This window comes from Chelmon rostratus, chromosome 20, assembly GCF_017976325.1.
Source record: "Chelmon rostratus isolate fCheRos1 chromosome 20, fCheRos1.pri, whole genome shotgun sequence".
Taxonomy (NCBI): Eukaryota; Metazoa; Chordata; class Actinopteri; order Chaetodontiformes; family Chaetodontidae; genus Chelmon; species Chelmon rostratus.
In genome coordinates, this window is record NC_055677.1 from 1,973,207 (window position 1) to 1,985,648 (window position 12,442).

A 12,442-nucleotide genomic window follows, 5' to 3' on the forward strand; every position below is an offset into this window, starting at 1 on the left:
TTCTTTTTAAAAATGTCATGCATGTATCTTATAGAGGACATGGGCATGTATGCAGTATTTATTCCTGGTCCTGGTACAGCAACTGTAGTTTTCTGTAAAATAAGGGTATAAAAAAACGTAAGAATTAAAAATAAAGAGACATTTCCAACACTTCTAATTTCAAAAGCACTTACTTTATAGACAACAAGCAAGACAGGCTTCTAGTATGTTCTGTTCAGAGGAGTGTGTGTGTGTGTGTGTGTGTGTGTGTGTGTGTGTGTGTGTGTGTGTGTGTGTGTGTCATGCTGCAGTTGTGACTGGTGTTTCCTAAATGGACTGGACAATGCCATGTTGGCACTGTGGTTACTACTGCCGTCAATAAAGACACATACACCCACACACACGCACACGTACACCCACACACACGCACTCACACACACACACACGCACTCACTCACACGCACACACACACACACTTTGTCAGGGGTGAGATGTGTGAACACGAAGTTCATCTGACCAGTTTACCAGGAACATTATACAGATAACATGTGACAGACACACACGCACACACACACACACACACACACAGAGGGCATGCGAGGTCACTTGGTGTATACACTATTTGACATGTCAGGCATGTTGACTAGGCAACATAATATACGTTATGTGGACATACTTATACACACACTGTGTATACAGTATAAGCACATGGCCTACATGCAGCCCACACACACACACACACACACACACACACACACACACACACAGGTCGAGGTCAGGGTTAGGGAAACACTTAACGCTGCTCTCAGATGAAACCTGAGCTGCACGTCTTCTTTTGCTCCTTGTGAGCAAAAGACTGAAGTGCATCACCTGCGTCACTGCATGTTAACACGTTTCACTGCACATTTATATGTTTCACTGCACGCTAACATGTTTCACTGCACGTTAACATGTTTCACTGCACGCTAACATGTTTCACTGCACGCTAACATGTTTCACTGCATGTTAACATGTTTCACTGCACGCTAACATGTTTCACTGCACGTTAACATGTGTCACTGCACGCTAACATGTTTCACTGCACGTTAATGTGTTTGACTGCATGCTAACATGTTTCACTGCACGTTAACATGTTTCACTGCACGCTAACATGTTTCACTGCACGCTAACATGTTTCACTGCAGGTTAACATGTTTCACTGCACGTTAATATGTTTGACTGCACATGTTGATATTTTTCACTTAATCTAAATCTGCATACAGCATCAAATGTTTGATCCCAAACCGTCACAAGAGAGAGATGATTTTTTGTCATGTTTTGTCTCACTTGTGTTTTTCTCTTTTTCTTTTCTTTTATTACTTTAATTCTTTTTCTCATACCTTGTGCCAATCTATCTCCTTTGTTAAATGATTTCTTTTTGAGTTTTCATTTCTTCAAGTACTTTTCTCTTTTTTCCTGTCCCTCCTCCCTCATTCTCACGTCTCACGGCATTTACAGAATGTTAGTTTCCATGTTTACGTGAGACAAAACACACAAACCTTCATGTTCATGCAGCCTTGTTGTGTCTGAGGCTGTGCGAGTGTGTTACTGATGTAAACGTGCAGCAGAGGTGTGGCGCCGCTTTTAATGAACACAGCCTTTATATAAACGCTTCATTACACACAGGACATACTGCAAACACACACACACACACACACACACACACACACACACACACACACACACATTTAAAGCATCACTCACTCTCCTGCTTCTCTTTGAGGAAAGACTTCTTTAATCTGACCGTCTGATTTAGATTTTAACAAACCAAGATTCATTTTTCAACCAAAAGTCTTGTCAGCTGCTGGATTAATCACCTGCAGAATTAAAACTATTAAATTCTTTAACAGTTTGACATCTCATCACAACGCCTGGTTAACAACAGAACAAATGACCACACAGGATGATAAAACACTTTATTCCATTTAGTATTTTTCTTTTCCTCCCTGCAAATAATCTGAATGCTGCAGAAGCACAAACATTTAGATTATAAGGAAACCTTTATTTTTTTCAAAGCAGTTCTCTCAGGTTAGTCGCAGTTAAAGCAGGATCACACTCCAGCAACAGAAGAGATAACCCTTTAACCCCCCCCGGGATAAACAGACTCTCATTAGCCAGAAACAGATGTGTAATTATTTAAAGTAAAGCTCTCAGAATCAAAGTGGCTGAAGAGGAGAGGTCCAGCCTCAGAATAAAGGCAGCTCTGAGCTGACGGTGATGTCTGGACATGCTGCTTCTTCCTAATGTACCTTCTATTTATTCATTCCCAGTTTGCTTTGCCATCCATCGCGTCAAACAAATGTCCCCCGCAGGCCCCCGTATCGACCTCTAAAAGCTGCCGTGAAACCTGAGAGCTGAGCCGCGGCGTTCCAGCTCGTCCCGTTCGGCTGATCTGAAAACAGCCCTCAGCGGGAGATCAATGGCGGATGTTCTCCATGCCGAACATTTCCCATCATGCCCTGTTTGTTCTGAGCGGTCAGAGGCGGCCGACAGCGGCGCTTCTTATCGGACGGTTCAATGAATGAATGTCAGCGGACGTCGTGTTCGGTCTGTTTCCGTTCTGTGAGCAGCAGGTGGCGCTGACATCACCGACCAGCCGCGCACCTGACAACAGCCTCTTCAGCCTCAGTCTCCCTGCAGCGTTTTTAACATTAAAAGTAAAAAAGACGCTTCTTGAAGTTGGTGAAGTTGTAGCTAGAGCGCCTTTAGCTTCTGCAGCGGGTGTGATTATGTTTAAGAGGTGGGGCAGCTGGCCTCCGAGTGCAGGGTCCAAAATATTTTAACGTGTTACAGGAAGAGAAGTAATTTGTATTTGTAAATATATAAATGGATTTTTTTTGCAGTGCATACTGCAGTGAACGTCCTGCAGCATCTGATCTAACGCTGGCACAGGACGCATGTCTGCTGTGTGTGTTCATTCTCACAATCAATGAATCACAGACTGATATTGTTCCTTCGGTGGAGAGCAGATTAATAAGATTAATAGTAACTCTCTGTCATACCTGCAGACTTTCATCAGGTAAATGTATCTCTCGCGGAGGAAAATGCATGATGGGGGGGGTGCAGCTGTATTTAGGCTCGCCAGACTCATCTGCTGCTCTCGAGTTTAAAAAGAAATGAAATTAAACTCACTCTCTCGATATCCTGCGGAGACAATTTTCCACGTTTCTGCAACTCTGTAAAATCTTCTCAGACGGGGGTCGCTCTGAAAAAGCCCTTTATTAAATGTCAGTCCGTGGGCTAATATGCTTCCATTCGGGGGAGTTTTGGAAACCTGAAGTTTCAGGTAATGACTTTAAGTAGACTGTTCGTATCTGTTTTGTCTGGGGAGAAAATGCCTCAGTGACTAATCTCAGCGCCGCGTTCAGGCTTCACGGTTACTTTGAGCTCGTGAACAAAAGCACTTCAGACTTCAGAAGTTTTTGTTGGCGAGCGCGGATGCACTCGATAACAAATGAATGGCTGCGCTCCTGAAAAGCTTAAGTGCCTTTTGGTGCAGCGGCGGTCAGCTGCGGTCAGAGCCAAACAGAAGCACCAGAGAACCTGTTTTGTTTGTGAAAAGGGGGAAATTTTTGCACGTGTTCAGCCACAATAAAGCAGAGAAGAAGAACAAGGTTTGGGTTTTCTTTGTAGACGCTGAAATGTTGAAATGCTTTGTTTCTCTCTGACAGGCGGAGCTTTTACCGAGAAGGCCTTAAACTTTGCTTCGCCGGGTGCAGCAGCTTCTTTTGTTTCACCGAGTACATTTAGAGAAGTGCGATAAGAACATGATGGCCATTTTAATAGGTGTCTATTAGAATGCAACGTAATCGTTCGTAATGGCTGGAGTTAAATGCGTGTGGTCCAAATTGTGTGCTGAATAAAAGATAAGTAGCCTGAGTAGTTGTTCCTGTGAGGCAAATGGATGAAAATGTCAAGCCAGCATTTAAGGTTGTTTCTGTTCAGAAGTTACTGATACAGAGATCTGTCAGCGTCCACGTCTCCATTATGTAAAGTGGACTCGCAGCTTCTCACAGGGAAAAACACTCACTCATTTCACAAATAGGAGGTGGTGGTTTTCACAGTTTTCCGTTTTTTTACATGAGTGAAACCCCAACAGGTGGCTGCCTGTCACAACACCGACTACAGTCTGTAACTTCAACCACAGGAGCTGGGCCCTGTTTCCTGAGACGTGTCCATCATTCCCGTCAGTGACAACGTTTTAGCTAAAAACAGAGACTCCTCGAACAGCTCCGAAACGTGTCGCCTCGTCCTCGGTGTGCTGGGAGCCTGGTCACATGGTGCCTGCTGCACCTGTGTACCTATACTGTCTATTACTAGAAAGTATGGAGCTAACCCGAACTAGCTAGTACTATAGTATCTGTAGGGTTATGAAGTAAAAGTACAATTAGGCCCATAAACTCAAGATAGACTCAAATAAAAGTCAAAATTAGTATTTGAGAAATCTGCTCAATTAAAAGTTTAAAAAACACCTGCTCATGAATTATTAATTAAAGTGCAAGTTATTTAGCATTTGAATGTTTTTTCAGGGTGAGCAGGTCAGTGCAGGATAATCGAGATAAAACTTCTTAATGTTAACGTTGACGTTAGTTTAACTGCTTTCTAAAGCAATTTAACAGCCCAACAGACCACAAGCTACAAGTTCATGTCACTATCATAGCGTCAAAGATTAACGTTACACATGGGAAGCTAACGTAGCTAACATTAGCTAGGTCAGAAGGACAAACAGACCTACTGTTAAACATCATGGAGGACTTGGAAGTTTGATCTCATTGTTTGGTCTTGACCTTCAGGGTTTAATTGAATGATGTCTTGGACTCTTCTTGATCTGCTTTGGCTCTGATGTGTGTAAAAACTAATCCACTATCAGAGGTTGACTTGATTTTCTTCACATTTTGAATCATCATTCGTGTCCTCGAGTAAAACTTCATTCATTCCAGTCGTCTGCTCTTTGGAGCAGAGATGGTTAAATACATTAATTCCCATCATCGGGAATAAATACTGTATCCTCAAACCACAACAGGAGTTAAGAAGCTCTTTTCTTCCTGCCGACGTGCATTAAGAGCTTTTTAGCTTGTTGTGTCCGATGCCTCGGTGTGTGTTGGTCAGAGAAGTAGCCCATGTGATCCAGGTAAAGTGTCTCAGTGTACTCGGAGACGGCTTGTAGTCGGACCGAAGTGATGAATAAATGCTCAGCAAACCGTGGTTCCCGTAATGGTTTTGGTTTTACGGCTTCCTGCTCAGAGTTTGATGAGTTTATGGACCCTGCGGGAACACGGATAGAAAGCCAGGAGCTGAACACGAGCCGGCATCAGAGGAAGCACCAGAGGTCACGAGAACTTAGCTGAAACTTGTCAGGGTGGAATGGCTGAACAAGGCTAGGGGACCCAGGAGCAGACCAAAGACAAAAAGTCAATCAAAATGTAGTTTATTCAGGCAAAGGCGTCGACAGGGATGAGGCAGAGAATCAGTCAATGGCAGGCAGAGTTCGAAGCACAGGCAGGCGATAAATGATCAAGCACATCTTCACAAAAAACGAAAACATAGGCAAGGCTCACATGACAGTAAGTTCCAAAAAAAGGCCAAAAACACAAGCAAAGAAAAGAGGCAGAAATGTCCCAAAGTTGACCAAAAAACAGAAAAAGGCTCACGTGGTAAAACTCAAAAACAGCTCCAAAAGGCTTCAAATAACAAAGAAAAACTCACGTGGTAGGAAGGGTCACAACAAGGCAAAAACAGGCAAAGCAAGGCTTGAGCACGGGCAACAGGAGCAGACAGCAATCCAGCGCTGACCATCGTCCTTGGCTTAGTTTTAAAGCCGTGGCTGATGAGCAGAGTGGAAGCAGCTGCAGCCGGGCCGTGGTAGGTGATTGTCACCAGAGGGCAGGGCCACAGGGGAAAAGTGGGCCAGAATATGCAGGGCCAACCCTGCATGTTAGATTGCAGGACAGATTAGGGCTGGGCTGTGACAGGAACTGGTGTTTTGTGGGTTTTTGGAGACTAAATTATGAAATTATTAATAAGTGATGTGGGAATATTTGTCTTTGTAGACAAACTGATGTTGTTGCCTGGTTTTATGTGTCTGATTAAACTAACTGCTTTGGACCAAATAAAACATTACGGCTTAACATGTAAGTGCATAATATGATATATTATATTATATGGTACAAACGCAATTAATGACTGTTTAATTATATCAGACTCCCTGAACACCCCCATCCACTTTCAACCATTTTATTTACAACATTTCTGTCTTCAGATCTTCATCAGTCCTCCGTCACATAACGTGGTTTGACATGTGATCACCTGCACACCTTCACATGTTCTGGTCCTTTCATAGTTAAAGTTTCTCCCGACTCTTCTATCTGAAAGACTTTTTCGAGCAGCAGCTGTCATGTAACGAGACGCTGACACGGATTTTGCAAGATGAAACAGACATCATGATCTGTACTTTTCATCACGTTAGTCCCTCGTGGTCTCAGGCTTTATGTTGTCCTGCACACCTACACAGGTGTTTGTTCCTGATTGGACCTCCTGTAAGTTCGCTGGACATTTCATGAAGTAATGATAAATGTCTAACTTGTTCAGGTGAAGAGTCAGGGAGACGTCGGTCAGGCTCAGCTGCCACACAGGAGGGGTCTAATGAGGCAAAACAGGTGAAAACACCTGTGTGGGTGGGCCATGGCGTGCAGGAGTCTGGAATCTAAAGAGGACTTTTAATCTCTTTTTCTAGACAACTTCTACAAGGTGGAGGGAGCCAAGGATGCCTTAATCTGTGGGAACGGCAGCGACGCAGGGTGAGTGCTCGTCTTCTCTTCACGCTTGGTTTTGGGAACGTGTGGCGGTGGCGGTGGATGCATGAGCGGGACCTCCTCCCTGGTGAGGGCGGAGCTGTTGAAGGATTTGAGGGTGTTGAGTGACGGCTGCTGAAATGTGTCACGTTGTCAGGAGGTGACAAACATTTTATCCTTTTGCTGGGTCAGGTCCATGATTTCTGCTGCTTAGCTTTGAAGATGCGCAGCAGGTCTGCAAAACCAGAAATGTGCAGGAGTTTGGACAGAAGATGAAAAATATCTTCCCCTTCTGCTAATTTTCTTGTTTTTTTGCTGCATGTAGGATGAAGTTGTGCGTGTTAAAGTGTGGTTAAAGTTGATGCTGATGCTGGTCACGTTCTGTAAAGAGAAGAATGTGTGGAAAGACAATTTCTCTCTCTGTGATCTGTTTTTAAACTGTCCATCATGAGTCTGACTGTCTCTTAGGAGTGATGTGATAAATCAGCCGAGGACTCTTTTAATGATACGATGCATGTTTCCATGTGGATCAAATTGAAGCGACAATAAATTGAAATAGTGTTTAGATGATATTAATACAATCCCTGCATATGGCCCTGTATTTATCCTTTCACCCTGAAACTTTGTCCTGACAGAAACACCTGAAGCCATCCCGGCTTGCAGAGCACACATGAAAGCTACGCCTGCAGCCTATCAGGGTCATTTTAAAGACCGCAAGTGTCTACCAGCAGAAAATCAACCTTTCTTCAGGGCTCTTCACAGTAACATCATCCAGCAGCCCTCAGATAAGACCTTCAACTAGCCCAGCTCGTACTACGAGCCTTTGTGTTTAACATCTATAAGTGTGAACAGTGGAACGCTTTAAAGATAAATATCTGTGGGCTTTCTGCAGCTGGAGGCTTAGATTCAGAGGTTCGGAGCAAAGAAACACAAGTGTGAAAAGCTTTTGTTTTGTCATGGAGGAAGAGGCGAAAACATCACGGCCTCTTTTTTTTCCTGTCACTCATCTAACACGGTGGCTTGTCACTTCTAACCTTCAATAACCACGACAGCATTCAGGCTTCTCCTCGTCTGAGAACCAGGAAAACAGAGTATTTCTCAAACCGCGGACTGTTTGGAGCTGTCAAAAAATGCAAACAGAATAAAGATGGAAACAGATTTGGCTTCGTTATGTTTCCGTCTCATCTGTGAGACAGAAACCAAATAAACAGCAGGTTGAGTCTTTAGTTCTGCAAATATTTTTGTCGGGGGTGGAGCTGCTCTGGAGGCTGAAGATTTCTTATTTGTTGGGTTAAGTCTGAGCGCGTGCAGACCAAACACCAAAGTTTTTTTGGGCTAAATAATGATGAGCTGATCGGGGAAAAAGTGGCAACTAAGGAAGAAGGTAAATAAAGAAGAGATACAAGCTTTCAAGTGGGCTAACGGTTAGCTGCCAAGAGATCCTCCTGATTGGTTGTTGTCCTGGCATGTCTTTAGGAAAATGGCACCTCTGATTGGACAGTATGTAGCAGGGAAAAGAAGTGTGTTTATTTTTCACTATTTGGTTGATTTATTTTAATATAATTTTTGATCGCAGTTGTTGACATGAAAGTCGTTGAGGGACTAAAGTTGTTCTTGCAGACCCACAGTAAACTGAAAGCTGGAGCTCATGCATGGTTTCTTTAGAGAGGAAACACTCTGAGCTTTCATCCCCAGCGGTCACAATCTCTGTAAGTGCTGCTGGCATTGAGTCATAGAAGTTTGAACACAATGAGACCACAGCGTGAAGTCGAACTCGAGTCCGAGTTCAATAAAAACTGCTAACAACATCACAGAAACTGAATATTTTCATGTTTTCTCGAATGGTATATTTAGGTGTTCTCCAAAAAAAAAGTCAATTTGCTATATATTTATCTACAAAAATATCTATGTTTATATTCATGAAATAAAAATGTTGGCCATCTATATTCATTAGTTTGTATTAATATTTTCAATATATATCATTACATGGAGGCCACTTACTATATTTATCACTTCAGATTGTGCATAATATCCCAAATATCGCTGACATCCTGGATTTGAGGTGCAGGATCTGTAAAAAGGACACTTTGAGTGGTCTATCGGTATGTTCGGAACTTCATTGGCTATTCGAAGCATCAGTCATCGTCAAACATGCCTGTGATTGGCTCGATCTTCACACGTAAGAAGAGAAGGAGGGCCTTTGTTCAACTCAGACTGTTATTGGTTCTCTGGTTGCTAGGCTTCATATGATGTCATCAGGGTTATATCTCAAAGACTCCAAATATTTATTAAATATATTTTTATGTTCGAAACTTGAGGTGTGGAGCTTGAAAGAAGTTCAGGACAGACAGGTTTGAATAAAAGATGCTTTTGAGTGGCATTATGGGAAATGTAGGATTCAGCATTAATGGAAGCTTGAGCCACACTGGGAACTAAAAGTGAGGACATCCTGGTCCCTGCTATGCTAATTTTTGACCATTCTTGAGTCCCCAAAGTCATGAAAAATGCTAATAAAGACATGAACTTCTGCTCACAAGAAAACCAATATATATATATATATATATATATATATATATATATATATATATATACTGTATATGTATTGCAGGACTTGGGGGGTTCTGCACCCCTGAGGTTTAAGAACCAACACAAATCTCCTGGACTGGACGTCTGTAGATCTGTTTGGCTTTTTGATGCACTTATTCATCCATTTTTTAATGAATTTAAAATATGCAGTCATGCTTAATTTTTGCAGCTCTGTCCAGTTTGCCGTGGGTTGAGTGTGAAAGTCCGGCCCGCGTCTCTCCTCCATCTCATTTCCATCATGGTCCTGAGTGGTTTTGGCTGCTGGTCCTGCTCTGTTGTTGTGTCTCATCGTCCTCGTGGATCTTGCTGCCGGTGCCGTGTACTGCAGTGTTGTGTGACATGTCAGAAAGGACTAGTATCTGTGCTGACTGTCCACGCTGAGAGCAGGACGCTGACACACTCTGAATGACACAGCTATGACAATACCCTGTGTGTGTGTGTGTGTGTGTGTGTGTGTGTGTGTGTGCGTGCGTGCGTGCGCCTCTGGGAAAACAGTTAGCCCGAGTTAGCCTGAAGCTAGCCGACCATGCCATGTGAAACCTGTCTGAAGATACAAACACACAGCTAGCAGGCTAAAAGAGAGCTAAGTCAGGAAGCTAAGTGACACGTCGCTCAGTGAAGGAAACACGCTACAGGGAGAGTCAGAAGAAGAAGAGGGAGGAGGTTCAGAAGAGGTGAAGCAGAAAGGAGGACGGGCGAAAGAGAGAAAAGAAGAGGAGATACGGACAGAGGGGAGAAGATAAACGAAGAAGTAGATGGACAGAGGGGTAATGGAGGAGAGAGAGGAAAAACAGAAGGATAGGAAGATGGAACGAGGGCATAGGAGAGTGGAGCAGATAACAGAGAAATAATGGGATGTGAATAGATAAGAAAGGAGAAAAATGGGTAGAAAGGAGAGATAAGATGTGAGGAAACAAAGGAGAGACGGAACGAGAGAAGAGACAGATGGTGCAGTCAAAACCAGGAAAGCAAAAGATCTTACAGTATGTATGGAGAGAGGGAGACAGGAAGATACAGGGATGGAGAGAAGAGGAGGAGACAAACTAAAGGAAAGAAAGTAGGAAACTGAGCAAGAGACAACTGAGGGTGAGGGAAAGAAAGAGGAAGAGATAAGGGGACAAAGAAGGCTATAAAGAATGAAGGAGGGGATAAAAAATGAAGGGGCAGTAAGAGGAAGTAAGGAAAGAGGAAGAAACCAAAAGACAGAAAACAACGAATGGAAAGTAACAGGAAGTGGAAAGATGGAAGTGCAGACAGAGAGGAAAAGGGTCCTGCAGGAGAGATCGAGGGACACCTGGAAGGAGAAACAGAAGAATGAGATAAAAGAAGAGGTGAATTATACCTCAGCGTCTCTGCAAGGTGCAGCCAGAGTCCTTCAATCATCCTCCTATTTCTACAAAAACACTAAACTCCGTCTGTCAGATGAATGTGATCATGTCTGCTGATGACCTGTAGATCTTTGAGATCCTCATCTCCATCACTGACCCCTGAATTTGGATTTTTTGGGCTCTAGAAACGGTGGCTCATGTTTTCACCTGACAAAGATCTCTGATGTCCAAAGCAAAGGTGGAAGTACTGTCACAGCTTCTGGTGAGGGAGGAGGCTGAGGTGGATGGAGGTGATTCTCACTTCACAGATGACTCTTTGGTTCCTGTGGTCTCTTTGAACCATGACCAGGATTATTCTTTAACCTGAAACCAAGAAGTTTAACACTGATAACATCAGACATAAGTCATAAGAATGATTTCTTGTGAGTTTTGGGAGCAGATCTCGTCATGTGTGATGGGTGCAGCAACAGTTTGGTTGTTCAGTTGGAGGACTGCATGGAGAAACATTTTCCTACAGTTAATAATTAGAAAAAGGATCCAATCCATCTTTATTTATAAAGCACAGTTTAAATAAACTCAAGGTTTCCAAAGTGATGTGCATTAAAATAGGCAATAAAAATAGAAACATGCTACATAAAGGGTAAAATACCTGAGCACATAAAATAAACATCTCAACATCTAAGTGGTGATAAAAGCGAAGGAAAAGAGATTTAAAAGCGGAGCGCCTGATCTGCAGCCGCAGTTCATTCCAAAGTTTAGGGGCGCCAACAGAAACCGCTCGGTCCCCTCCGAGCTTCCGCCTTGTTTTGGGAACCCTCGGGAGCAGCTGGTCAGCTGACCTGAGGGATCAAGTAGGTGCGTGAGGGTGCAGGAGCTCAGAGAGGCACACGGGGGCAAGGCCATCTTCTAAAATGGACGGGTAGCCAGTAGTGAAGCTAAAATCGGTGTTATGTGCTCAAACTTTTAAGTGCCAGTTAAAAGACGTGCAGCTGCATTCTGGTCTAGTTGCAGACGTGCAATGGAGGAGTGGTTACAAAGGCATGTATTACTGTTTCAAAGTGCTGTCTGTGTGTCTTTTGCAGGGAGTCTGCAGCTAAATGCTAACATGCTCACAGTGACAATGCTAACAGGCATGTGTAATAATATAATATACAGTGGTGGCTGATGGGAATGTGTATTATTTACCAGATAATTGGAGAAATTAATATTTTGACCAGATTAAGGAGCTCGATGGAGCATCAAAGCTTTTACAATTCATCCTGAGGGGACACGGATGTCACGTTTCATGGAAGTCCATCAACAGTTTAGACGTTTCGCTCAGAACTGCTGAAGTCAACCTGTTGGCACCAGAGCAAACGTCTGAGGATCACCACAGTCAGCAGGATCTGATAGTCGTGGAGATATTTTATTGATCGAAGCAGTGGAGCGTCAGAGCGACGGCGTCCTCCCTAAAGCCAGGCGGCGAGCATGGCAGAGAGGAAACAGATCCAAACTGTTATAGCAAATGCACCGTGATCACATTGGTTCAGAGCCGACGACGTGGATCAACTTCTAATGACGTGGATGGATTTGAGCCTGTGACAGATTTCCTCTTGTCGTGCAGAGAGTCCAAGCGACGGAGTTTTTGCAGCCAAGAGAGAGAGAGAAGCTGCTGGAGGACGAGAGAGAGAGAGAGAGCGAGCGAGCAGCGGTGACAGTGATGGTGATCACAGTGCTGTT

General features: G+C 43.5%; 1 protein-coding gene across 1 annotated transcript in view; it reads left to right on the plus strand.

The window, feature by feature from the left end:
* Window positions 1-12,442, plus strand: part of LOC121624260 (sodium channel protein type 4 subunit alpha-like) — a 130,837-nt gene that overhangs the window by 21,549 nt on the left and 96,846 nt on the right. The window contains exon 8 of the mRNA XM_041961913.1: window positions 6,752-6,815. Within this exon, the coding sequence (XP_041817847.1) occupies window positions 6,752-6,815 (64 nt within the window). The remainder of the gene's footprint in view (window positions 1-6,751; window positions 6,816-12,442) is intronic.